The sequence below is a fragment of the Amblyomma maculatum genome, chromosome 3 (genome assembly GCF_055883805.1).
Source record: "Amblyomma maculatum isolate TAMU_Amacu chromosome 3, ASM5588380v1, whole genome shotgun sequence".
NCBI classification, from domain to species: domain Eukaryota; kingdom Metazoa; phylum Arthropoda; class Arachnida; order Ixodida; family Ixodidae; genus Amblyomma; species Amblyomma maculatum.
Genome location: NC_139346.1, coordinates 151287865 through 151315792, shown reverse-complemented (window position 1 = coordinate 151315792; position 27928 = coordinate 151287865). Strand labels below are relative to the sequence as shown.

The 27928-nt window shown below is 43.2% G+C and overlaps 1 protein-coding gene across 1 annotated transcript; it reads left to right on the top strand.

Annotated features, from left to right (window-relative positions):
• The first annotated feature begins 6570 nt into the window (after nt 1–6570).
• On the top strand, nt 6571–27787 carry LOC146196475 (OTU domain-containing protein 3-like). The gene is made up of 9 exons (XM_084598207.1): nt 6571–6721; nt 7423–7616; nt 10865–11013; nt 14434–14546; nt 18037–18159; nt 20520–20627; nt 21151–21256; nt 24215–24369; nt 27293–27787. Exons 2-9 carry the CDS (start codon nt 7459–7461, stop codon nt 27455–27457), a joined length of 1077 nt encoding a protein of 358 aa, XP_084454333.1. The 5' UTR covers nt 6571–6721; nt 7423–7458; the 3' UTR covers nt 27458–27787.
• The last annotated feature ends 141 nt before the right edge of the window (nt 27788–27928 follow it).

Here is a 27928-nt window from a genome sequence, read left to right as displayed (position 1 = left end):
GGTTCATTGGACTTGTAGTTCATTGTGTATGCTCCACTAGGGCATAGCAATGGACAAACGGTATACACTGTACTGACAACACCGGCAGTTAATACTCCGCTTACCGTGATCAGTGCTGTATATACATATTACGCGTAACGACCTCAGTGTAAAGGCAGGATGTTTCTTCAGTTGGCCAGTTACAAGCAGTGCACTGTAGATCAATTGCAGGCATTCTCAGTGTAACATTGTGGTACTGAAAGGCCTCTAAAGAACCCTTCATTGACGGAGCAATCCTTGAAGCCCGGCCTTGGTGTAGCTCCTCTCCGTCTGAGGCTTCTGCTCGGGGGGAAGATGCGAGTATTCCAAACTCGGAAAACCTTTTATTATCTGCCTGAAAAGAGTGCGCATCCGTTCCGTTACATGTTACGCTAACACTTCCGCCAAATGAAGTGCCTTCCCCACTCCTGATAGGCGTCCATGCATGAAGGCCGCATACGGTGAAAAACCCAGGTAATCTAGTAATGTTGGTGAGAACTGTGCTTTTAGAAAATGTTCGCAACCATTTTGCACTGTATGGAGCACCCAGCACTGTATCGGGTGCGTGAGGCGTTTGAGGTCACTATCCCTTATCGGCATAGGCACCACGAGGTTCATATATATATATATATATATATATATATATATATATATATATATATATATATATATATATATATATATATATATATATATTTAAAGGAGCGAAGAGCCTGCGAGTCGAAGGTGAACGTTAGGGTTTTTTGTTTAGTTGAATAGAGTCTTATGGTGATTTTAGGAAGAAAGAATATTAAATGAAAAGCAGAAGGAAAAACCACGCGCCGTTGGTGAGAGTCGAACCCACGACCTCCGAATGTCGCATCCAGTGCTCTTCCAACTGTGCTACGATGGCTGCTGAACCTTCCGCTTTCATAGGTATTTATGTTGACTGTAACCGAAGTACTGCATTCGTTTTCCCCGCGCCGCCGCTCGCCTACTGGCTGATCCGCGTCACGTGACTTCGCGTCGTCATATCCCTTCCAAGCGCGTGCGCGGAACACGTGTCTTGCGCTGGAGTTCCTCTTTTTCCGATCGTTTCTCGCTGTGTACACGTGAGAAATTCTGCTATGTCTCTAGTGCGGCACCAGGCCTGAGTCTAGAAATACGTTTTCTCTGTGCCTGGACGAAAAGAGTGATCTGCACCAGTGGTAGGTGTGGCTTCACAGAACCGACCAGGAAAAATTCGTGCCATCAAGGAACACCTTGCGCGAAATGCGCTTGTTCATTGGTTTGAAATTTTGTTCTTTTAGCCGCGAAAGAAGCGCACGAAGTATTCAACGTGAACATGGTTCGCCTAATGGCAACATGTGTTTACCTTCCAACGCCGTGTGCCACACGTGCGCAGCAATATGCAGCGTCCATTTTACTCGCGGAAGTTTGCAAAAGCTACCCTCAGATTAAATTAAATATCCAGCCAGCCCGCATCAGATGCATCTATATTTAGTTCTGCGAAATCACACACACTCTGCATGTTCGTGTGCGGATCGAATCGATGGCCGCCGCAGCTCTTCCTTTTTTATTTTTATTGTTAATGCAAATGTACATAAAGCTCTATGCATAGATTTATTAGTTATTTATTTCTAGTTGTACGTTAAAGAAACCCAGGTGTTGGGAATTTCCCGAGCTCTCCACTGTGGTGTCTCATTGTATGAGCCGCTTCGGAATGTTAAACCCCGTAACTAAACCAACCAACCATATTGGTGTGTTCGCAGGTGGAAACTTTTGGCAAATGTGTGTCAACCAGAGATGCCATCAATGTGTGATGTCATTTTAATTTTTGACGGCAGTTAATGAGGACGTTCTAGCAAACGAGGCGTATGCCGATAAAACAACATAAAGAGATACCATTACGCAATGAAAAGCACAATATTCACAGCCGCGCGGGGATAGCAATGACATAGTAGGCCATGTTAATTTTTTTTTTTTTCAGGATGAAAATGGGTGCGACCAGCGTGTTACTTTTCCTTCACTTAATGACGGCGCCGCAAAAGAATTATGTTCACGCAAAATGCCTTCAACAAAGCCTGCTTGGCGTTCTTGGAGCAGCGACGGCGATATTAAATTGTGTGTTAGTCTAATTACCTGTCTCGGCGAGCCTGCTGCTTCACTTTCTGTTGCTTATACAAAACGATTCATCGTGTCAGAGCGCAATAAACTCTGCACCTCGCCCTCCGTGTATTTACCGCATCTAGCACAGCGGCGCCAGCGGACGGCATTCTTAACAATATACGCACACGTTCCTGCAATCTTCGCAGACATGCTATTTCACACTTCGTCACTTTATAATGTTGTAACACGTGTAACACCACTTCACTGCCCGTAAAACACCAGTTGATCCAAATAACCGGCGATTTACAAGAGCAGTCGCCCTGAAGTGTTCGCCGGTTCACCCACACACTTCATCTTTTCCCATCGATTGCGGACTAAAGTAATAAGGTTAGTGACCACATAATCACTGGTGGTACTGTTCTGAATAAACGTGCCAAAATTTTCCAGTTTTGCTATTCTAAAAACATGTTAGAAGGCTTCGAATGCTGTCACTCGCCGTTCAGACGGCGGCTGGGTCCGGCGGTCTGGAAGGAAAATGGCGCCCGCGGGCACCTTTGCGGTACTCTGAAAAATTTCCAGTGATTCTACCGAAGCCTATTCACCAGCGCCACCCATATCCCTATCGGCGGATGGGAAACATCATGTTATACCGCGAGCGTCACGTAGCGCGTGATCATTAGGGAGGGCGGTAGCTGATCACTAATGCTCCCTAATGTCCCCAATAGTGTAGCACCTTACACTGATAGGGCGTGATAGGGGAATAAGGTAGTAGGCAAAATAAGCTTCCGCCGTTGCTTTCGCAATTCAACGAGGGTTAACCAGAGCTAAACCCCAACTAATTTTTGTTGCAGGTGTAGTGAAAATAAACCGCAAGAGAAGTATTCCACAAAGTTTGGTTAAAAAAAATTATATTTTTGCCGGAGACATTCTTCTCTGCCCGAAGCCAAAATAGGATCCTCAAATACCTCGCACACCCGGTAAAGCATAAAGCACCCAGCTGCAGCTGCACAGTGGCAGGAGTGCGCCTCTCGAAGCCATCTGCGCGTGTGCAGCTGGTGCCTCGTGGAAGAGCCAAGCCGAACATAAACGGCGCATTTCACGCGTAGACGTGAAATTATATCTACTTTTACTCCTTCCTTTACGTCGACCCTTCCTCATCCACCCCATCGTACAGATTCGCCCTATCCTGCTCCTCGCTGTTTCATTTCCTTCGTTACCTGTCTTCGCTGTGGCAATTGCCACGGCGGGGGAATCGAGGTAAGGAGGGTTTTTGAGTAACCTTCCTTACCTCGATTCCCCCTCCCTCGCGTCGTTTCAACTGTCGCCGCCATGGTGACTTACGTCAAGCGAAAAACCAAAAGGGATGACCACTACACATGTTCAACTCACCAATTTCTGGGCTTCTGCCTCTGGGTCACATACGTGCAAGAGGCAGCCTCCTATGGGACTGCAAGCGGTAGCGTATGCACATGTATAGAAATTAAAAAATAAACAGTGGTGCTTTATGGCTCATAATGCAGTCCTTCAACAAACACTTGCTTTTACGTCGAGGAAACGGGTTCGGACAACAACAAATGATGACAAAGCGCGAACTAAATAAAACCACATTTTATGCACTTCTTGCTCGAAATTTTTTTGGGCGAAACTCTTATGGCTCACGACACGCGAAATCTTAGGCCTGAAGTTGTCCGCAGAAACTGTCCGCAAAATGTGTCTACGGAAAAGTTATCCCACTCACGTGATCGCAAGAGTCGGAGGGGGTGTGTGATTGTGGAAAAGCATGAAGTTAATGAAGTGTGCAGTGCGTCGTATCTGCCCAGCCGCTGTGGTACAGTGGTTAAGATGCCTGACTACTGTGCCGTAGTTCCCGAGTTCGAGCCCGACCGCCGTGTGCTCTGCGATGTCAGTGCACGTTAAAGAACCCCAGGAGGCCGAAATTTCGGGAGCCCTTCACTAAGGCGTTTCGCATAGCCTGAGTCGCCTTAGGACGTTAAACCCTACAAACCAAACCAAACCAGTACGTCGTAACTAGTTATTGATGACTTCAACAATTCATATGACAGCCTATTGGCAGATGACGTACAAAAATGACGCCATTAGTGCGATGACAGTCATACGAAATTGGAGAGTTCTGAAAATAGTGGAATGGTATGCCATTAATAAAAAGGTTATTTCATCAAGCCACATTATCAGAATGACTTGCAAAAAAGTGATGACGTCCCAAAGTGACATGACAGTCACATTAGGCGGCTTCACCGAAAAGGCGATGCAAAGTCGCCGCAGTCACAAGACCAGCTTGCAAAACGTAATGACATCATCAGTAACTTACCAGGGTGGCTTGCAAAAGTGGTGTCGTCACTCAGTCACATGATCATGATTACTCGTAAAAAATGATGACGTCATCAAGTCACACGACAGTCTTATGACTATGATGACTTGCAAAAAATGTGGCGATGTCACGTGACCAGAATGACTAAAATGGTGACGATATCATCGAACCACGTGACAAACTTACATGGACAGGATAGCTTGAAAAAGTGATGTCAAGTCACGTGACAAAGCTACATGACCCGGGGGACTTGCAAAAGTGATGACGTCATCAAGTCACGTGTCAGTAACATGCCCACGATGTCCTCCAAAAGTGATGATGCATCTAATGTCGCAACAGCAGCAGCAACACTCAGGCATTAACATTCCTCCAGTGCAGGTTCTCCAGTGTTCTCAATATTTTTCCTCTTTGGTCTGTGCAGTAACTCTCCAGTAACTCCAGTGCGCCTTCGTCAATGTTTTCTGTGCATAAATATTTTCATACAAATTATGAATGTCTCCAGGATGTATCTTATGAAAGAGCATTGAACAAGGGGAGCCTTAGTTCGCAAGCTGAGCCATTCGTTCAGATAAAACTTGCTAACTTTTGAATAACACTTGTGTCGCTAGTGACAATGGAGAGCTCAATACCGCAGACGAGTACAATGACATATTAGTTTTTGAAAGAAAAATACATTTTCTGAAGCCCTGCACCCAGAGGAAATACCAACTTTTCTTTCTTTTCTTTTCTTTTTTTTTTTTTTCGCGCAATACGCAGGTGTTCGGTAGAAAAGGAATGACTGACGGCAAGGTAACTGCAGTGTCCGTGGCGTCGCTTTTAAACTGTCTGCTCTACTGCGCCATGTCATGCCCTCGCTTCTGTTCCGTTCCTCTACAAAATAACGACCACGCAAATGGCAATGATTGTCCTTTTTATTGCAACAAGCGGCGAAGTAAACTAGCATACATACATGACGTGCACGCAGTTCAAGTTTCAAACCATTGTCGCTGGAACACGTCATCGGCGGATGCTCGTTCGCCGTGCTTCCTGCTCGTCTAATGCACTCATTTCCGCTTATGTTCGGAAAAACCACCGAAATTCCTCTCTAGGGCTTTAGAGACTTCGTTTTTCTGTTTTTCAAAAACTTGTACGGCATTGCCTTGTCCACGGCTTCAAACTCCCAGTTGACACAAATTGGTAAATTACGTTAATTAACAAGTTAATCAGCCAGTTTTAGTTCATTAGCAATGCATTCAGAAGATTTTTAAATCAATTAGTCCACTGCTGCTGAGAGTTCGTAACTGTTTTTTTTTTTTTCTGTATGTATACCAATTTCTTAGGAAGTCTTGAGAGTATGCCCGGTATATTATCCGCCGCTGTATGAAGAGACGACACAAAGAAGCAGTGGGAACTGCTAAGGTGGCGATCCAATCATATCTTGCTTAGTCTAACCAAACATTTGCGAAATTACTTTTTCTCAGAATCTCGCCCGAAAAGAAATAAAGCTGTTGCATCATTCCTGCGGAGGAGGAGGATGCATGACCGCCTTAAGCAAACAAATATTACACATTTTTTTCCCCACCGAATCTTCACCTTGTACTGTGTGCAACCGACCAAAAAGCTCCACCAGGGCAGTTTTTCAAATTTTCTGAGGATGTGCTGAGGCAGGACGAAAAGACGAGGTAATGACTTCTAGAGGATATCCTCAATATAACGTAGCGTCGACAGAAATAGATTATCAGGGCGTCCTTGGGATGATATAACATTATAACGCTGTTTATGTGATATACCATATAACGTTATTTATTAATTTAGACACTGCAACTCACATAACAATTTTACACCATTGTTTTAATCTTCGCCGTGGGGATGCCGAGTTACCATCGCGCAAATCACTGCATGAAACGGATCACTGCAGTATCAAAGTGCTCCTGTAGCGAGCACTGTAAGAGGGATCGTGCGCCCGCATTGATGTTCGAAGGACTGCATAAACTCGCTTGAGTCGAAGGCTGGTTTGAGCTGCCCGTTCCCGCGAGCTTGCTCCCACGCCCCGTTCGTCTCTATTCAAATTATTCTCATCCTCCTCCTTTTTTCTCTCCCCGCATCCCATCCTCGCCGCTCCCCGTTTGTGTCGATGCAGCAGCTGCCGACAGATGGCGACTCGGTCGTCACAGGGCATCCATTCTTAGTGAGGCTGTCGCCGTGGAGCGATGCGAAATCGTCTCGGAAATGTATCTTCCCGATGACATGGGACCCCCGCCTATTACCCTCATGATCCCCAATACACGCTGTAACCACACCCGTCCTGTGAGTACGCCACACGGCCAGGCTTGCATGCTTTATTCTGGCTACGAGGACCAGTGATTATGCCAAATGTTCCCTTCCGTACCCGATTCGGCCCGTCGTCACATCAAGCTGCAACTACTGTGTTTCGCGGCGTTAATATTGTGATTTGCGTGCTGGCGTCCAGGCGAACAACGAAGGCTTGAACCTTGAGCTGTAGTTTTAATTTTATATAAAACACAAGATCTTTTCCCTGGAACGGCCGAGACCCAAGCCTTTGTGAATGGACTCAAAGGGGCCATTGAGGGTGCTCCGTCCAGCGTCGTTCATCCTGCCCCGTAATAATAACGTGCTGTTCGCAGCGTTGTCGGTGATGTAATACAGCCTGAGAGTACGCGTATAGAAAACGCAGATCTTATTTCCGGTTTCATCGTAGCCGGCGCGCGTAATATTTGAGCAGCGGAGCACCGCTCTTGCTGATGTTGGCACTGGTTTCCATATCGTCAGCTGTAGTGCGGCTGGCACACAGCAGTGAACGTCTCGCCCTGGGAATGCATGGACTGACGTGCAAGGTTGTATGATGGCGTATGTGTTCTTGCTTTTGCTCATTTTACTGCGGGAACGCGTTTCTCATTCTATCGCGCTCAGTTATAAACAGCCTTAGGGCGCGGTGGATGCTCATGGGCCGCGCTTTGAGCTTGCTGTTTTGCATGCGACGTTTGCAGAGGCACGGCTAGCTTCAACATTTATTCGTGAGGAAAATGGCGCGCCGAAAATCGTCGGACAAATGCAACCAGCAGCAGAAGCCGAGCAGCCTGAAGCAGAAGAACAAGGCCAATAGCGACGATGAAAATTTCACGTGTTTCAAAGATCAGCTCAAGGCCATGGGGCTGACCCTTCGGGAGATACAGGGTGACGGGTAAGCCCCTTGACGCTGAAAACAGTGGTGTGCCTGATCTCATTTACTCAATTATACTACTGTCACTCTGGCTGCCTAAACTGGCTTCCACAAAAAAAAGGAAGGGCAAAACAAAAAGGGATTCTCTAGCTGCTGGTGCTATTAACGTAAAAATTAATAAATGCCTTCCGCGTGACACTTCATGAGGTTAGTGTGCATACATAAGTGCATACACTACATATGTTGTGTAAAACTATATTGTTTTACAGCTGGGGATATTTCTTTTTTCTCTTCTGGCTGCTGGATTATGGATAGGTGTTGTAATGCTGGCATGATCGTCCAGGTTGCTCGAGGGAATATTCAGAAGTATTAACCTTAAAAACATGAAATAAAAATTTACTTGAATACCTTGGAACATGGTTATGAAAGAAACTAACAGTCACTGAAACCAAGAATACTGTTGGGGACTGTTTCCATTCTTAAAAACGTTATGGTGTTGATGAATGAGAAATTAATGTGTAATTATTGTAAGGCTTTAAAATAACTGATTAGAAAGTAGAAAAAAAAAAAACACACCACATGCCGCTGGTGGGATTAGAGCCCATTGAGAGTTTGTCTATGGCTTAATTTTATGGTCAACTCAGCCGGTTGATTTGAAGCTGTATATTGTCCTGTTCACCGTTATGATCAGTACAGTGACTTTGCAACATGCAAACATAAGAAAGGGTTTTTGCATCGATTTCAGTATTAGTGCTGTCAAATGTGGTTGAGGGCCATCAGTGGGGAAGAGCAGTAACATGTCTCTGCATCAATATGTTACCAAAAACAGTTGATCATGGTTTGTTTTTTGTCTGTCTTTAGCATACTGATATCTTAAAGAGGACTGTGTGGCAGGACAATGAACTATGCATTCCATATTTTATGCACACCACTTCAGCAAGCTAAGACAAGAAGGAATGCATTTATAACATTTTAAATTTGCTGATAATTCACCCATGCCGCATGCCACACTTTGATGATGTTATGCTTAGATTCATGTAAGCATACACATACCACACAATTACTTGCATGCAAATGAAGTTGCTTGTGCTGAATTCTAAATGAATTGGTTGTTCTGTGGCAGCACTGATTCTGACAGCCTGCCTTGTGACTTGTGAGCTCTTGAAGTGCTGATGGACACTCTCAGAAGAGAAAACTTATCTCGCATTTCCTCTAGACAAAATTGTGGAGCTTAATCTCACGACCCACAGCAGTTTTTCTAGTGGCTTTGGCATTTGGCAGATTAGCACAAAATTTTAGGATTGAATCTCAGCTACGACAGTTGCGTTTTGATGGAGGTGAAATATAAGCATCTGCTAGCTCTGTAATGTCAGTGTAAATAAGGAGGAACCGCTGGTGGTTTTAATTAACCTTGAGCTGTCCACTGACTGCGGTGACAGTCTTTCCATTTTTTTCTATCGTGATGCAGTTTAGGTGCCCTCCATCAGTGAGACCGTTACTGTTGCTTTCCTTATGTAACCATGATTGTTATTATTATTTTAATGATATGGTTTCTTTTTTTCACTAATGGTTTTTATACTGTAGTGGAAGTTATAAACACCATGCGGTTCATCGAGCGCATGATGACATCCCATGGCAATAGCACAACTTTCTGCTTAACACATCTTTCAACTTTTCAGAAGCTGCTGAAAGGGCTTCCTTCACAGCCACTCATGCATTATCGCTATTGGAAAAGTACATTGACCTGGTACCTATGTTACCACCGCAGTGCACAAAATCACAAAATTAAAAAGGGTCCTCAATAAAACATTGGAAATTTTTCAAGGCACCTTTCAAATGTTTGACAGCAGGACAGCAGTAAAACATTTGAAAGGAACCATGTGTTGGGATTAGTGAAGTTTTTGCTCTGATATCTGCCAACACTCTCTACAAAAGATCAATCTCTGCAAAAGTGGTCCATAATTCAAGTTCATATTAATGGGGACCATATTACCATGGTACAACTGTGTTGGTATTCATTGAAGGAGAGTATGTACTTATTGAAGTCATAAACCTGTGTACCTAGTATTTGCACAATTCACATAGGCTGGAGGATTTGTGTAAAATATCCGGCGTGAGGTTGTAGTGTCGTCACCTAAAGTTTTAGTCATCACCTTCAAAAATATGTATTACCTAATTTAAATGTGTTTGGATGCATAGGAATGACCACTTTGAGTACAAATTACAATTGTCTCTCAGATATTGCAATTTGTCTTCCTTTGCCTGATGTACAGTTGTGGTTTACTGAAATGCTCTAATTATTTCATTAGCTAACTTAGCAGTTCGCTGCTCACCAGCCTCGAGTGGATGTGATAGATGGCTGGCTTTTAAAGGCTTATATTTAATGTAAATGTTTTCTGGGAGAAAAGACATATATTATGACCATCATAGATGGTGCATTAGTGTTGTTAGCCATGGCAAGTTGTGTCTGTATTGTGCCAGCATAAACAAATATTTCAAATTTGCTGACTATTGTTTTACTTTCATAGACAGGTAAAATGACAGGTAAAATGACATTTAGTTACGGGCTTAGTTGCAATACCTGCTTTTACTCTGAGAAAAATAATTTGAATAGTCTGTTTGTGCGAGTTATTATGATTGAAGGAAGAATTTTTGACTGGAGTTCAGGCTGGTGCATCATGTTTGTGTGTAAACGCGTGAGTGACATGCAGAACAAGTGATAGATATAGGGAAGTGCTTATTCTCTACAGTATTCATGTCAGTGCTGTGTTCATGCACTTTTAAACCAATAAAAATTTATAAAAATAGGCATTCAGGCCTTGAGGTAGTAGCACCTTCTTTCATTATAAAGGCATACCACCTGGATGAAGAGAGACAATATTGTAGGAGTTGAGTTTTTATTTTTTGTAACAGTGTCTCTGTTCTTCTGAATGCTGTTTTACAAATTAGAGCAGTTTATTTTGGATGAGGGATGCGAATACTGTAACCAAAAGCCATTATCAACTGCCTTTCATTGAGTACATAATACTCAGTGGTTTAGTATGAAGCAGCATTTGTATCTTTCTCTTTAGCAGTGCAATCAAATTGCAGTTAGCATTTTCTTAATTTCATGCCTGGGAGCTTCTCTTCTTAGATTCTTTACCTCTGGTCAAATACGCTGTGATATTTGGAGAGGAGAAAAATGTATTGATATTTAGTGGATTTGTGTTGCTGAGCATTGTAAATAGAAAAGGTGACCTTGCTACTTTTTTTTTTTCTTTGCACGAAAGGAACTGTCTGTTCCGTGCTCTCAATGACCAACTCGAAGGCCACACGAGAAACCACCTCAAGTACAGGTTCGAGACAGTGCAGTACATGAAGGAGCACAGGAACGACTTTGAGCCATTTGTCGAAGATGACGTTCCTTTCGACCAGCATTGTGAGTGTTCTTGGGTTGCAGTTCTTATGTTGCTGTTGGGTCACTAGTATCTAGCTCTCGTGAATCTTGTAGCTGCCTGCCTTGTTTTTAATTTAGTCAGGCCCATTTATAATTAATCTGATGACCACACGGATTGCATTCATATCCAGGGTTCGTAGTAATTGAGTGTGCCATATTGCAGTTGTTGTAGGGGCAGACAAAAGTTTTGGCTATGCGTTAAAAAAAAAGTGTTAAAGAAGTGATTATTATGTGCCTGTTGCTTCAAAACAGGCTCTATCATTGCACTTTCAAGCTCTCCATTGCAGTCATGTGGTTCTTGTTGAGGTTCCTGCTGTCAGCAGTCTGCCTCAGGGATTCAGTATAATTAGCGTAGTTAAAAAGTTGATTTCAGCTAGTGGTAGGTTGGAATCCTTGTCATTGTTTTCATGAGCTTCCTCTCAGTTAGGCTGTGCTTGTCCTTTGCATACAATGGGCTTGTCAGTTCATGGCTGTGTGATATCAGTGACATCTGCACCGAAGCGTTGCCGCTAATCCACTGTGGGCAGTCACCCAGGTATTTGAACACAGTGTCTGTCTTTTATGGGACCATGCAGTGCATTTGCGTGCAGAATGTGTGAACTGCACCGCAATGACACTGTCCTTGGCTTGAGCTCTTCCTGCACGCTGCCCGTACGTCTTAGCAGTGCAGACTGCAGAAAGTACATTATGCCGGCAATGCCAGGCACTGGGCCAGGGGGTATACCACGTGACTGGTGTTCAAACTTCTGAACTCTTTGCCATTGGTTGATCACCGACAGTGCACAGCAGTTTCACTTTAAAAAATGCAGCTGTGTTGTGCTCGCCACACTTCTACTTTCACTTTGGGACTTTGGAGACTGTGGACCATATTTTAGTCGTGTGTCCAGTGTATGCATGCAAAAGGACAATGCTTACTTCCTTGAAGCGTTTGTTGGAAAGCAGCCCTCTCTCAGAAGAATTGCAACTGGGCATTTGGCCAGACGCTTTTGAAACAAATTACTGTGCCTGTGTATTTGTTTCATACTTATTCTCATCACATCATCACCTATCTTGACTCTCTTTCTTCTCTTTTTCCCCTTACCTGGTGCAAAGTAGCAGGCCAGATGCTCAAATTTCCAGCCGACCTCTCTGCCTTTCCATTCAGTAAACAAATCTATCTACCTACCTGTCTACTTGGGAACCTTGCCATACCAGCCATGCATTGACCTTGTACAATTTGTATCTGGTTACTGTGCACTGGGAAGGCAGTTTTAGAAAGTTTGATGCCACTTAGTTTATTACTCCTAATGGTCGGGCGATTTCTTTCAGCGGTGGTATCACAGGCTGGGAGATGCACATGTGGGAAGCAAGAGTTTTTAGATAAAAGGGTTGAGTTTACAGGAAATCCTCGTTCGTTACAACCCAGTGATGTGGCCACAGTTGTTTGTTTTGTCTGACACTGAATACATATTTTGACCACAGAACCACTTTCATTTGTAATAAGCAAGTGCTGGTCATAACTGCTGCTGTTATAAGTGGGTTCAAGTTTACTTTCATTTACATGGTATGCAGTACTGTACAAGGAGTAGCTACTTACAATAGGAAGGTGGCTGAAATACTCTATACACAAACTCTAGTGTTCGCAGCACTTGTGTATTTCCTCTGCAGTAGCTGTGGAGCCTGAAGGAGCATAACAGCTGCACACTAAGTGCATTATACTTGCTTTTGTTATGGTTAGGTGTAGAAAGTACCTCAAACTCAGAATACCACTTGCTTGGCATATGGAACCATAATGGTGCGCATATAGTGGGGTTATGGTGTACACCTGTTTTGAACAAGAGAATGATCTCCCTCAGTGATTGCAAGTCGAAGGTGTGTCGACATATGAAGTGGTATCAAAGTTGCCAGAAGTGTTTCATAGCTTGCAAGAAAGGGGGAGCACAATGTTGCACATGTGCAGTAACAGGAAGCACTGGCCTTCTTAAGTCAGTGTGTCAAAAGTTTTCATTGCATGTGCATCAGGAGCTGTGCAGCTGGGGCTATTCTGATTACCCTGGACATTTGCCACAGGTGTGTTTGGCATGAATGGGCAATTTTATGGTGATTCTTCAATGGGCTGTCAAGGTGAATTGAGTGGCATGCACACGATTCAGTAGTGGCAGAACATTACTGGAAGACTTTGAGAGATCAGAAAACCGTCAATGAGCTCGAGCCCCCCAAAAATGTCAAACCTATTTCGCAATTTGTGCTCGAGGATCATCGGTGAACAATCTAGAACACAGTCCACAACATTGTTGCCATTAGCGACACATTATATGGTACCATCCACACAATCCTCACATGTGATTAAAGCATGTGCCTCGTTGCTATTAAGTTGTACCCCGCTGATGACCCAGTAGCAGAAGGATGTCTGCGTCGAAGTCTGCCAAGGACACAGTCAAAGTGCTGGTGATGACTCATTCTTCCATATCGGGGATGATTTACTGGCTTTGTGAGTACAACCTTGAGACAAAGCAACAGTCTTCACAGCAAAAGAGGTCATTATCTTCATAACCAAAAAAGGTCTGCAACTTGGCCAAGTGCATTCTCGTTGACTTATCGAGATTCATGGCATTGTGCTTCAAGAATTCATCCCCTGAAGCTGGTCCTTCAGTAGCGAGTACTGCTGCCAAGACAGTGGCCTTAACCTAATCTGTGCTGAAAGAAAAACTGTGTTCTCCGTGATGAGGATGCACCTTGTCACCGACTCATCGCCTGAAACATTATCATCTTATATCCGCAACCACCCCACTCACCAGCTTTCTTTTGTGCAGATTTTTCCCCCTTTTCAAAGGTGAAGATCCAGCTCAAAAGGTTGTCATTTCAACAGTACTATTGAGTGTAGTGTGAATTGCAGAAGTTGCTTGACACGCTTTGAAAAGATGACTTCGAGGACACCTCGCAGCAATGCCAGGAAAACTGATATCTCTGTGTTGCTGAAGCTGAAGAATTCTTTTCAAGGTGTATAAACGTAGGTACAGTCTTTGTCAAAAGCATGCGGCCCAAGGATTTTTGTTTTAAATCCAGTGACGAGGCTCGTAAAACGCCATAACTGTTTGAAATCTCATAGATGACAAATCTCGCCCTCATTCTCCTCTAGCTTACATTCATATTCCAGTATTGCTGCCAGCAGCTGCGTTACAGTGCTTAGAAGCGAACCTCTTGGGCCGTATACTTTTGATAAAGACTTTGCATCAAGCTTTTCCAACTTCCGCATAAACAGAGCTAGTCTTTAAATCTTTTGCACCACGCCATGCAGTTGTGTAGCCTTGGCTGCGCAAGTAGAATGTTGCAGTACTGTTTCCGTAATTTCAGCTGGCAGAAATTTTGATGAATTGTTCTAGGAAAATAATTCTTCCCATTTTTTTTTCTCTCGTCTTGCAGTACATAACCTGTCTCAGCCAGGAACCTATGCGGGCAATGATGCCATAGTTGCCTTTGCCAAGCTTCACGAGCTTGTTATCGTCATTCACCAGCTAAATACTCCTCTGTGGCAGGTGAGTGTGGCTAGCATACACATGAGCGCACTTATTGCAAAAGCTCATTTAAGCCTGCTCCTCCTCCTCCTTCCCAGAGCTGGTTGTTTTATTTCTTTTTAATTTTTTTTTTTTTTGTGTTGAGTAAAATTTTAGTCAGCAATTAAATAAAACTTCATCTGAGACAGAGTTACTGTCAAGCACACAAAGGGAATGTCATGCAAAGCATATCGTTTACAATTTAACTCCTGTCCCTATTAACTGTTGGTGCTTTACTTCTGGAAGTGGCAAACTTTGATGCCATGATGTGTCATTCTGTCTCTATGCATAATACAGCTTTGTCTATAGAAGTTGCTTTTTCATTCTAGAAGAGCACTTTATAATTTCCCTTTGGGGTGCAACATTACAGGTGATAAAAAGAATAGACTTTATTGTGTTGTAGTAGCCATGCTAGACAGTTTGTCACTGTTATGGTCCCGGGGCTTGACTTGCCAGTGTGTTGTGCTTGATTGAAGTGCCCTTCTGAATGATAAATAATCCTTTTTTGTATACTGATTAGCTAATGCTGAATGAATATTTGTTTTGCTGGTTTTGCTTGCGGAGGGCTCTTTAAGTTAGGATTAACCAAAATTGATGTTTAATGAATACCTGGACTAGCAGTATTTCAACATTTGTTTGAAACAATAGGAAGTGCAAAGGTCTAGTATAGAATGACGGCTTGAGGGGTGAGTTGGTCCATGTCTTGGAAACATTACTGTGTAAAGACGACAACACGAGAAAGAATACCACACCACATGCGCACATACGAACTGTTTATTGCAAGGAAAGGGGCATATTTGTACCGGCTCTCAACCCTGCCGGTTACAGCAAGTAGCAAATGATATGACTAAACACTTATAGCAAGGTTACAAAATATAAACCAAACAAATCTTAGCAATAGCCGAGTTGGTCGTAGCAAAAGCAGCGTCAAGTGTTCGAAGCAATAGCTGTGAAAACCTAAAATGTAAAAGCAAAACAAAAACAAAGGTAACAAAAGCCACCACACCAGCACCACCCAGGACAGATCATCAGACACTGAATATAGAAATAATGTATGGCAATGCAGATCTTCATAAAAACTTTTCTAGATAGCAAATTTCATTTTTTTTTTTCGAAGAGCTACAGAGTTTATCACTAATAAGCATGATCCCCTTCTTTTGAATCGAAAAAGCTTCAAGAATTTTTCATGCCACCTGATTGCGACTTGTTTGCATGCAGTGGTGTATTCTTTCTTGTGCTATCATCTTTTGCGCCGTAGTGTTTTCAAAACTTAGGTTTGGTGTGTATGGCAGCAGCTCTTTATTGTAACAGGTCCTATTCTAAAAATTCTTTATTTATCCTGTATGAGCTGTTACGGTGTGGGTTGAATTTTTACACACTAACAAAATCATTACTTTTGTTAAGAGAAGCTCCGTTACAAATTCCATTCATGCGATGCCAACTAAGGAGTAGTAGAGGAATAAATATAAAAGAAATTGGGTGACTAAGAAATGCCAATCTAAGTTAACGCACTTCCGTGAGTGAGCATACAATTCCTAGAAACTGGAAGGGGTGCCGTCATATAGACCTGCGTCATTTCATGGCATTGGATGGTATGGAAGTCCATACAAATGTTGCCTTCGTGGACAAACAAGTCCAAAGAAGAGTTGTGGAAGCAGAATAGGGTTCACCTGACCACCTTCTCCAGCTACTGAAATGAACCCAATAATTTTACATACAGTGGCATGATGAAGGTGCTGAGCAAATATCAAGAGAGAACTTTTAACCTGAGTTTCCCAAACTTGTTGACCTTAGTTTGAGCTTGAATTTGTTGTCATTTGAATAACTTGAGCATAACCGTATAATATAATCTATGCCTTCCCTACTTCAGACATGGTAAGATGTATAAAGTACAGAGGCCAAACATTTTAACTCTTTTGTTACCGCGAGAAAACGGCCATTTTTCATAGGTCTCAGAAAACTTTTTTTTTTTTGCAGTACAAATAACACTACAGCACACGTTGCAGCATACAAAATTGCACATAATGGAATGCTCTATCAAAAAGCATAAGTTACAAAGCAAAAAATTTATTACGGAACACACAAAGAATAGGAAAACCGCCATTTTTGTGGAGAGTTGATAAAAATAAAATACAAAAGGCACGATATCTACAGACACATTGTTAACACAGAAAATTTAGAATATACATATTAAAGTTCAGTAACCCAGGAACACTGTGCAAAAAAATAAACTATCTATAGACCATTTTACGACCCTTAGAGAAACTGGTTTGACTGGGCTGTTCTTCAGCTACATAAAAAACTACAGGTGGAAACAGGTAAAACAATTTCTCGTGTCATTTGGTGAAGCAGTTCCTAATTTTCGTGAGGCACCAAACTGAAACTGCTGTGATCTGGCTGTAAAGGCTGGGTATTCATGTGGAACATGCGGTGGACCTTCAGAAATGCGTTTTCATGGAATAAAACTACCCGGACTCAGAGTCAAAGCTCGCTAGTGAATTGCTGGGGCCATTTTCGGATAATTATCATCACTCAACACCGTCGGATAACAAACCCAACAATATGATTCGATATTTGACTTGCTGGAAGTCTCTTGATCACAAAACTTTGGTGTTAATGCTGTAATATGAGTGGTAGGGTTTTTTTTGTTTTTTTTTCTTTCAACGGCGGCCGCCATGCTCTCGTTCGCAACAACGCATGTATGTACATTAGTTTTTAAAATGGTGCATCAAAAATCAGAACTTTGCCAAAGTGGAAAGATTTAAACTGGTTCTACAAGTGCAGTGCCTAGATCAACCACTGGGTGGTGCTAGGTGCACAATAAACGATTCTAACATATCTAAATCTGATTTAAAGTATCGATCACTGGTGATTGATTTGAATAGGCGTGGTAATGAAAGAGTTGAAATATTGATAGCGTTAGAGCACACGTTCCAAAAAGAAGCCAGAACGCGTCACAAAATTTCTTAATTAGCCTAGAGAAATCATGTGTTGTCATCAACTTCTCGACCAGTCATTGATCAAGTCACAAGGTCATATGTCCTAATCAGCGAGCGCCGATTGGTCTGTGGGGCGTGACTGCACGAGACGACCTGATGTCATCAACCTGTTTACCAATCGGAATATTGTGGATGAGCTGGCAGGTGCTGCGACAGGTGACATGGACACGCGCTGATTTGCTGGTGGGATGTATAAAATCACGAGACCATGTGATATGTTGGAGCTAGCAGAAACTCTGGCAGGCGAGAATAAAAAAAGAATTAAAGAAAGCGGTGACGACCGTGTGAGGCTAGAATGAAAGAATGGAAAAAAATACAAACCTATCTTTGGTTTGAAGGACTTGTAAACATGTCTGCAAGATGTGACAGTGCCTCCTTTTGCCCTTGAAACTCTTTTGCAAAACATTATTTTCAGAATTCTTTCAATGCAATATGATGCCCTCTCTGTACTAATCTCTGCCTCTTGTACTCAGGTGAAGGGCACGGACAAACCAAATGCCGTGGAACTACACCTGTCCTACCACAATGGTGACCACTACAACAGCGTCCGGAAAATCGGCGATAATACTCAGGGTCCCGCATCTATCCGATTAGCTGTAAGCCAGCACGAAGTTTGAATAATTAATGCCCGCTATTGGCAGCCCTCCCCCCTCTATTTGTGTCGTATGTGTGTCATTTCCTTCTCAATCCCTGCCCTTACCTTGCCGCTTCCAGTGTGTGATTCAACGCTGCCGTCCCTGGCTCCGTGCCGCCACTGCAGCGTTCTCATACACACTACCCACCCCTCAATGTTTTCACATCACTTATCCTTATTAGCTTATGTGCCTCCTCAGCACGGCCTTTTTTTTTTTTTGTGTGTGTGTGTGTGTGTGTACTGCATGCCACGAACCCGCAACACCGAGTTTCTTGGTACACACAGTGTGATAAAATGTACATATGTAATTACATAAGTATAGGCCTACTTATATAGATGACACCAATACAGTTGCCTTTGAAGGTATATATGCTGTCTCCTTGGCCCTTTTGGGCCTGTACCACCAATGTGCTTTCAATAAAAGAGAAGGTGAAGGAGTATGACCTTGAGGAATGACTGAAATCGAAACTGTGTTTTGTGTGCGTTTCTCACTTGGTTGTTTTCTGATTATTCGTAGCGCGCAAGCTGCCCAGACTCACAGAACTGTCAATATTTTTTTTTGGTTTGCCACACATTATGTTGATTCTCTACGGACATAAGTACAGTGACTGATTGTAAATTAAGCAGTACTATATTGCTGTGCAGAAGGCAGCTTTCTTGGTTACAGTTGTGTTCAATGCATGTGCAAGGGGCCACGCGGTCACTTAAATTTACACATGTGGAAAATAGCTCATGCTAGGAGCTGCGTTCGTTCCTTGAAAGCCACATTTGCTTATTTGTGTCCGCCCTCCATGCAGTTCCATCTGCAGCTGATGTATACTGTATTAATACATTGTGGGACAATGTGATTCTTATAAATGCACTGAAATAATTATACTGTTATGCTATTAACTAGCATGAGCTTGCAGTAAAGTTACCTTGCATTGCTTTGTTGTTCCATTATCTGGTGCTCACTTGTCGGAGCTGTTGAGAGTGGAGGTGTCTTTCCAGTGTTTCGAGCAATTCTAGAATTCCCTAAGTAATTCTAAGAAATAAGTAATTAATTTTAAGTTGTCCTATAATTCTCATAGTTGGGCACACTAATAGAGCTGCATTGTGTGGGCAAGTGCCACACCCCTAACGGAAGGAAAGGAGGTGTGCCTTGCATGATTTTAGGGATGTTAATCTGCAGAGCAAGCCGATTCTTAGGGAACCTCGGCTATGCTATATTCCCCTTCCCATCCTGCTGTGTGCAAGGTGAATTTTTTTTTTTGTCCTATTCTTTTTTGTCGCAAAAAGTTTGCTGCCTGCTCCCTCGCTTGCTTCTTTAAATATTGCCTTGTCATTGATTTGGCTGTCTTGCTTGTGTCAGTCGTTGCATGCTGCCCGTCACTTTTTTCATTGTTAAATCAAAGCATTGTCTCCTGTGTGTTTTGCCAGCAAAAGGGTACGTGTATTACACTTTAATGAAAAGCCAAGTAAGTTGCATTAAGTAAGTTGAGTTATTTTCAAGTTCAAGCATTGCGTGCTGTGTGCTGTATGAATAAGAAGTACATTATGTCATACCTTAGTATTAGACGGACTGCACTAATAGAGCGAGCAAAATGTAGAGAGAGTTTTGGCCAGTTTATGTTGGCTTTGCACAACGTAGCATGAAACAGCTATTTTACACTTGTTGAAAATTGCGAGGGAAAACAAGCTACGCTCGCACTTTGAAGCAGTTTGCATCGAACTTTGAAACAAAACTTTGTCATCCAGGTGTAAGGTCTTGCTTGTAATACAGAAGGTTACTGGCCACTGCTGGGACAACACTTATCTGAAACGAACGTCTCTTCTCTTTGCAGTTATAGTTTCCTACAGTGTGCTGATTTTCTACTGGAACGATTGGGATTATGCTAATGTATATCTATCTTTGGGATAGTTGTACTCAGGATGGGGTTCTGTAGTATGTAACCGAACTCAAATGTCCTTCCAAGAACTCTAGTGCGGTCACTTGCTTTGGAAGTTGATGACACAAAATGAAATGTACAACGTTTGGGGAGGATCCTTTACCCTCTAGCTAACATTTTGAAAAGAGGACTTGCCTTTATCTGGGCTTGAAACTGGACGAGGTTATTAAGGTTCCATTTTTGCCCCCTGAGTCTGTTTCACGCGTGCGCAAAGGAATTTCTTAGGTTTCTCTCTCGCATCTCTTCCTGCCTGCCTGTTTGTTTGCCTTTGTCACCAGCTATCTCTGTTCACTGCCAGTGCCGTCCAAGGAACTTTTTCCATTCGTGTTTGAGAATGCATGCACGGGAAGTGTGTCAGTGCGGCCCAATTAATCTCTCGTTTCTTTGAACGAAGGCACCAAAAGTTGACAAACAGCAGAATTCAAGTAGAGAAGGGGAGTCTTCTGGCGATGCTGCGGCAGCGCAGTTGGAAGAGCAAATCATGCTTGAGACCGGCATCCACGTAAGTTGTGCCCTGAGCCTCAATTGGCTGAGTGTTTTGGTTTGGTTTGTGGGGTTTTACGTCCCAAAGCGACGGCTGAGTGTTTTGTTTCTGTGAGCATGAAATAGTGCTTGAAGGTGGCATTAAAGTGATTTTGGGGAGGAAGTATGATGGAACAGGAACGATTTCTGCTGGAAACCTCCGAACAACTTTTCCGTGTAATGCCTGTCAGAGTGATGCTCAAAGGTAGTTACATCAGTGTGGATTAGAAATTGTAGTGTGATAGAAGATGCTCTCGGAGGAGTGCATCTGCGAGTACCCAGAGAAGTGTGTCCTAACCCAACTAAGTTTTCTTAAGCAATACGGGATGGCCAGATAATTGCTTAACAGTAACTTTATTGTTTTCTATGCTGCTTTTATTGGCGAGAGCGCAGACTTAGTCATTGGCTTTAGGTCCATACTTTGGCTTTAAATGTTCTCCGGCCATGAAGATTTATGTCCACGCTCTCTTAAAGTATGTCTGCCTCTTCTCTGCATTCCCCAGGATTTGCAACTGATAAAGGAAGCCCTCCAAGAGAATGGCTTCAACAAGGTGGGCGCCATTAGCCAGCTCATGACTCGCAGGGCTTCCCTACCTGGCAAGGACACCGGTGAGTGCCACTTTTGAAGTGTTTCCAAATTATGTTTGAAAACTCAAAAGTAGACAAGTGGTACCAAACACTGGCCTCTACGTACACGGAGCAATTTGGCATTCCTACCATTGGATGTGGTGTTGTACCCTGTGGGTGGTTACATAGATTCTCTCCTAATGCAGCGATCAGTCTCACAAGTTCCTGCGCTCCTCACCTCTCCATCGTGTTTTCTGTGCAGACATAACCAAGAAACCTCAAATTCAGGCTTAGTGTTTGTAGAAGTACAGAGGAGCTTAGCTGCGTTTGTATTTGGCGAGAGTTCATGTTGGGGGGGCTCAGTTGAGCTCGTCAGTACCTTTACTATAGCTATGCTACTGTCTGGCAGGACCAGCACAAGACTAGGACTGAAAAGGACAGATGCCTTGGACTTGTTCTGTATACTCACATCACAAGAATTCTGTAGCATGTAATTCAGAAGTATCGCATGGACACTGCTTCTTTTGTCTGTTCTGGCGCATTAGTTTATTTGTGCGCATTTTGCTTAGCATTGGCTGAGGCAGATGGAGAACCACCGTTCGAAACTTTACGGTCTCGTTGCTTGGGCTGCCTTCACTCCAGTCTTTTCGTTTACATGTTGCACTCCCCCTTATCACAAAATCGTGCAGTCACCAAAAACGCTTCATCGCAGTCATTTTATGTCGTCTTCGCATCGTACACACTCATCTGACACCATAGCTTCATTCTAAAGAAACACGACAGACCTCTCTGTGAAAGATGCGGAGGTGAACTAACAATAAACCACATTCTACTTTTGTGCACTGAACTAGAAAAGTTAAGGAAAAATGTTTTTGCACGTTTTTACACAGAACAGATCCCTCTCCATCCCAGCCTGCTGTTGGGAGAAGATCCACTGGTCGAAGTTGAAAATGTTATCCATTTCCTAAAGGATGCAAAGCTCCTGAACAAACTTTAAGAAAAAAAAACATATTTTTGTATATATATATATATATACAAAAATATGTTTTTTTTTCTTAAAGTTTGTTCAGGAATATATATACAAAAATATGTTTTTTTTCTTAAAGTTTGTTCAGGAGCTTTGCATCCTTTAGGAAATATATGTATATATATATATATATATATATATATATATACAGTCGTGCCTCGTTAATATGGACACTTTGGTTCCCGACCAAAACTGTCCATAAAGCGAGTCATCCATAATAACGAGTCATGAATAAAAACGAAAAGGATTTTATTTAGAAAAGAGAATTGTAATTAACGACTGCTTTTGTACATAACGGTGTGCACTGGACTCAAAATTTCACAGAACACCAGCACATTTGAGTGCATTATCCTTGTCATTGTTGTCTTCAAAAAATTGTAGTGCAGCCTGAAGCGACTCGCTTACCATGACACCCGTGAAGCTGCAGCTTTGTGTTGGTCGAACTTTCGAGCACGAACTCCCCACTGGGCGATGATTCAGCGTCTGATTCTCTACTCACCGCCACTTCCAAAATGTGCTCTTCACTGAGCTAAGTAGCCGCTAAGTAGCTGCTTGAGATTCTCCTGAGGCGAGGAAACAGCTGAGCTGTCGATACTAGTCCCTCGCAGCTTGGATTGACTGAGATGGCTTTTGCCGCTTGTATTCACAGATTTCTTCGCGCCTACGTTCAGCTCTGTTCTTTTGCGTTTAACTCCCGCCATGCCAAAAGCCAGACTCAAGTTCAGGGCTACAGGCTCCTGATGCTGTGCACTTTTTTGCCTAGTTAACCTTTCTGCCTTTCCGTTCTTCTGATTCTTTCTTTTTTTGCCTTGTACTGTTTCTGTAAGAAAGCGAAGGAGTCAAGCTGGCAAGCTGCTATGCAGAGGGCAAATCGAACATCCCATCTTCTTGGCGCCGTTTTTATGTGTTCCCATAAAACAAACACTGCAAGCTGAAGTACAGTTTAGAGCGATGGCTAGCCGACTACGAAGAGCTCAGACCTTGTCAAGGCCGCATCGTTGACTCAAAGCGGAGCCGACATACGGACCGCCTAGTGGGCAAAGTTTGGCAGTTCGACAGCGCAACAAGAATGAAAACCAGGAGCATGAGAGGGAAGCGCGTCCAGGACGGGACGCCCGGTCCCGGTTGCGTGTTCGTACGTCGCCTCTTTTGTCGCTGTACTTTGTGAGCGTGTCTTAACTCTCACCGAAAAGCGTTAACGGCTTCATGGAACACACATTGCGCTTTGGGAAAGAAAACTTCAGTTCCCACCGCCACTGTAGGCACTTGTCTTTCTTCCTGTCATTTCTCTTTTACGCTTTTACCGGCCACTCTGTTCACGTTCAGCAGAATTTATTGCAACCACATGTTGCTGTTTTCCCGACTGCGGCGGCACTTCCGCTGCACCCAGAAGCCTCCTGGTTCCCCCTTTCGGGGTCTTTCTTACGCTGGCCCTCGGTTTGCTGTGTACGCTCCTCTCCGCTCTTGCGCTCCCCCCGCCCCTCCCCCCCCCCCCCCCCCCCCTTCCTTAAAACGGAGACACGCCGGCTTTGGTTCTTTCCAACCCCACAGGACTTGTTCAGGCATCCCGCCGTATCGGCTGTCGCGTAGGTTCGCGGGCGGCGCGCCCTTCTTTAACTTGCATTCGGACTACTGTGCTTTTTTTCAAGCATTGTCCATATTAACGAGACAAAAATACATGGGCCCAAGTGGGGCGCGTGCATTCTTCCCCTGTCCATTGTCCGGACAGCGAATTTCCATATTAACGAGGCATAAATACATTGAAAAGGTTTCGTCCCCAGAAAAACTGTCCATAATACGGGTCGTCCATATTAACGGGGGTCATATTAACGGGGCACGACTGTATATATATATATACCACTCCTTATGCACAAAATAAAAACAAACCTTGTTCCTGGCGCGTGATAGCCTGAGTTGCTAATGCGCCAAAAAACCCAATACAATATAATACAATACTTTTTCTCTGTCTCCAGACCTTTTTGAGGAAGTGGAGTCGGTCTGGAGCACGGATGGACTGGAGCCTTTAATAGCCAGCGAAGGGGCGGCAGCAGCAGTAGCGGCACCGAGGAATGGAGTACCAGAACCCGAAGAGACCAAAGCCAAGGCAGATTCCACACCTGGTCAGAAGGTGAGCCCCTGCCTTAATCTGCGGGGTGGCCTTGAAAAAAGCAACAGCCCTGTCTCCAGTGGGCTTCACCCCTGTAGCGTAGATGCTGTGAACAGCAGAAGTATTTAGCAAGTCGTATTGTAAGGGGATGCGCACCTCAACAAATGGTTCCTCTTTCACATATAAAATGATCGCAGCCAGATATATTTGAAATTTATTGAGAAACTCTGTTAAGGCACTCATGTGGCTGTGAGTGGTGCAGATCTGACCCATTTTCAAGTGTGTGAGGCGTCAAAGAGTGCGTCGCCCGCAGTCAGGTATGTGCGGGCCAGTAGGCCTATGCACATTTTTTTCCAAGACCAGGCTTGCCATTTCATGCTCCCAGTAAGTGATGATAATAATAATAAAAAGACGTTTGCATTGCCCATACCAAGCAGTACTGGACCTCTTTAGAGTTTCCAGTCTTGTTTTTTGCAACTTCTTATTTTAGGCCTAACATGGCTTTTGTGCACCAGTTTCATGTTTTTATTTTAGCATTATCAATGTGAAATTTGGTGTGAATAATCTATAAAGTGTCTAGAATGCAACTGTATAGATTGTAATTCAATCAGTAATAATTTTAATGTTCAAAATTTTAAAAATAGTCAACCACCAGTCACTGGAAACAGTAAAATCTCGTTACAAGAGACACTCGGTTATAAGATACACTTGAAAATGGTTTGCTTGATTTTCCTATGTTTGCCATGTTAACAACATTGGATACAAGAGACACTTTGTTACCAAGGACAACTTTTTCAGGTCCCTAAAGTAATTTTTACACTATATAAAGAGACAAAATTAACCCAGGCACACTCATGCAATGCAGCTGACTCATATTAACTCGTATGTGCGACAGTTTAAGATTTCCTTAATTAAATTCTGTTCCATATCAGTGTCCTGTTTTGTTGCAATATGTCAGGAACCAAGAAGGAGTGCCACCTCTTTACTGAGAAGTCAAAATGTCCCTGTTGTTTCAGTCACACAGGAATGTGATGACAGTGGCTGAAACAATAAGGACATTTTGACTTCCCAGTCAAAAGAAGGTACTTCTTGGTTCCTAACATATTGCAACAAAACAAGACTACTGATGCGGAACAGAATTTAGATAAGGGAATCTAAACTTCCACATACGAGTTGATACGAAATTTTGGTTACAAGAGACACCTTTTTGAGTTTTCTTGAGTGTCTTTTATAACAAGGGTTTACTGTAGCAGATGCGAAAATCTCTCAAAATGTTGAATGCCAAGGAAACAACATTACTTTGCCAAGTTGTGCACTGTGGAATGTTAGCAACAAGAACTACCCCCCGTTATAGTAAACTCGGATACAGTAAAGTGAAACTGAAGTTCCAGTTCATCTTCATAGACAACTGTACATTTTCCCCCCTTTATAGTAAAGACGTTTTTGGTACGGCGACGACTCCACGATATGACATCACCGCCCGCGCACTGTCTAGAATCGCGAGGCAAAGATTTTTTGTTTTTGAAAACAGAAAAATAACACCAAGTGGTCATTTAAGTGGCTTTGCTGTTAAGTTTAGCAGCATCCAGAAGAAGCCTACTTTATGGAGGTCTTGGAGCCGTGAGGGAAAGCATGCAGCGCGTAGAAAAAAAAAGTAAAGCTGTCTACCAACATAGAAAGGAGGCGGCATGATCCGTTCAGAAAGTAAACGAGAGTAAAAGTTCAGCAAGAACTAGGGAAGGGGAAGAAACGGGCGAACATTTACTGCTGTGCGGCACGAAGCATGAGGCAGTGTAGGCAGAAAGTAGAGGTGCAGCGTGTGCGGTCTTACAGCACTTGACTGCCTCGTGCATTTATCATTTGCCTTTTAAAAGGCAGAAACAGCAAAAAGTGACACCATGTTCATGCCAGTCTTTGGTTTTCACATGAAATCGAACTTTGTTGCATTCATAGCCATGTTGTCCTCATGCTTAAGAGGTACTTTCACAAGCGGTAAAAATTTTATAACAAGAAAATTGCACGAAGAGATGATAAAAGTGAGATGGAAGGTATTTGTTTTTTTTTTTTTCATTAAGCAACAAGACGTGTTCAGTAAGTGCCTATTTAACTGCCAGACAGCATCTTCAGGACTGTATCATCACCAGCAACTGATATAGTGAAGACCCTGATATAGTAAATATTTTTGCTGGTCCCAGTGACTTTACTATAAAGGGGTTCTACTGTATTTTTACTGCACAAGGATTTCACTTCACTTAAACACTCATGGTGAAGCTCTATATTTCTTATGCAAGATGTTCAGGCCCAGGAAAGTAAATGTTAACAATTCTGAAAAGAATTGTGAGAAAGTCGAGCTCTCGGAAACGAAAATGCATCCAGTTCATTCTCAGTTTTAGCGTGATCGGCAGTGGTACACTTGGCAAAATCTTTCCTTGAAATAGCTTGTTCTTGTAAGGAGACATGCTTAGCAAGTTTTGTGTAATCACGAAAACTGTTTTCTCATCTTTTGACACCAAAAATTGGCAGTTGGGTTAGAAATGTGAATTAAGTAACGAATGCATAGTGTTTTAGAAGAAAACTATTATGGGGACTGTATTCCACTGCGTAGGAAGAAAGGGCTTGTTTCAGCCCATAACTTCCGCTCTGTATTTAGAAAGGGTTATCGCGGAGTACTGTATACGTACAGGTTGTAAAAATTGTGACATTTAAATTCTAAAAATGACTGCGAGGGCATGCACAGAATGGGTGCTCAATTCGCGAGAACTGAAATCATTCAGCTTTGTCATCTAGTCCCGACATTCTAACTCCTTATTTCATGTAACGATGGACTGCGCTAGTTGTAGCCGATACAAAACGTGATACGTATAGCCTTGCTGCCCAGTTGCTTTCTCACAATAATGTCGTAGTCACATTAACTATGTTGGGCCTGTCTTTTCTTCTCTCCCAGAAGCGGCTTTCGGCTAAGGCAAAGAAGGAGATCAAGAAACAGGAACGCAAACAGCGGAACATCCAACGCAAGAAAGGCGACAGCAACACCCTCAAGCTTCGAAACGAACAGGAGACCAAGATGAACGACGTCATTGTGGCAGACTTCAAGTATCTGACCATCTGAGTGTTGCTTGGCAAGCGAGGTTGCGGTCGCTGCCGCCTTCTCTCAGCTCTAGAAAACACAGACTCTGGAGTGAAGCGTACAGACATTCCAAGTTGCGTGCCTTAATGACCATTGCGTTTGGAGGCGATGATGTAGTTCCTGTCGACAAATTCAATGCCGCGATGGCAGAAAGGGTCTCTTCTGGCTCCATTAACTTATTTAGTGTGCAAGCGGGTTGTGAAAGTTTCTGCCTTGCGAGGAAGTGGAGTGCGTGTGTGCGAGTGTTGGCTGTCCCTCTGCCTTTCAGGACGGACTCTGAGGGTCGCTCTTGTTGTTGTTGTGGGGAGGAAGTGGGGGTTGGGGGGGGGGGGGGGGGGGGGAGAAAAAACTTTGCATTTCAACCTTAGCCAATCAAAATCCTTCTCAAGGGCTCCCATTTCCATGCCGTTGTCTGACGACGGAGCTGTAGTGTGTTCCGAGACTCTTCTATGT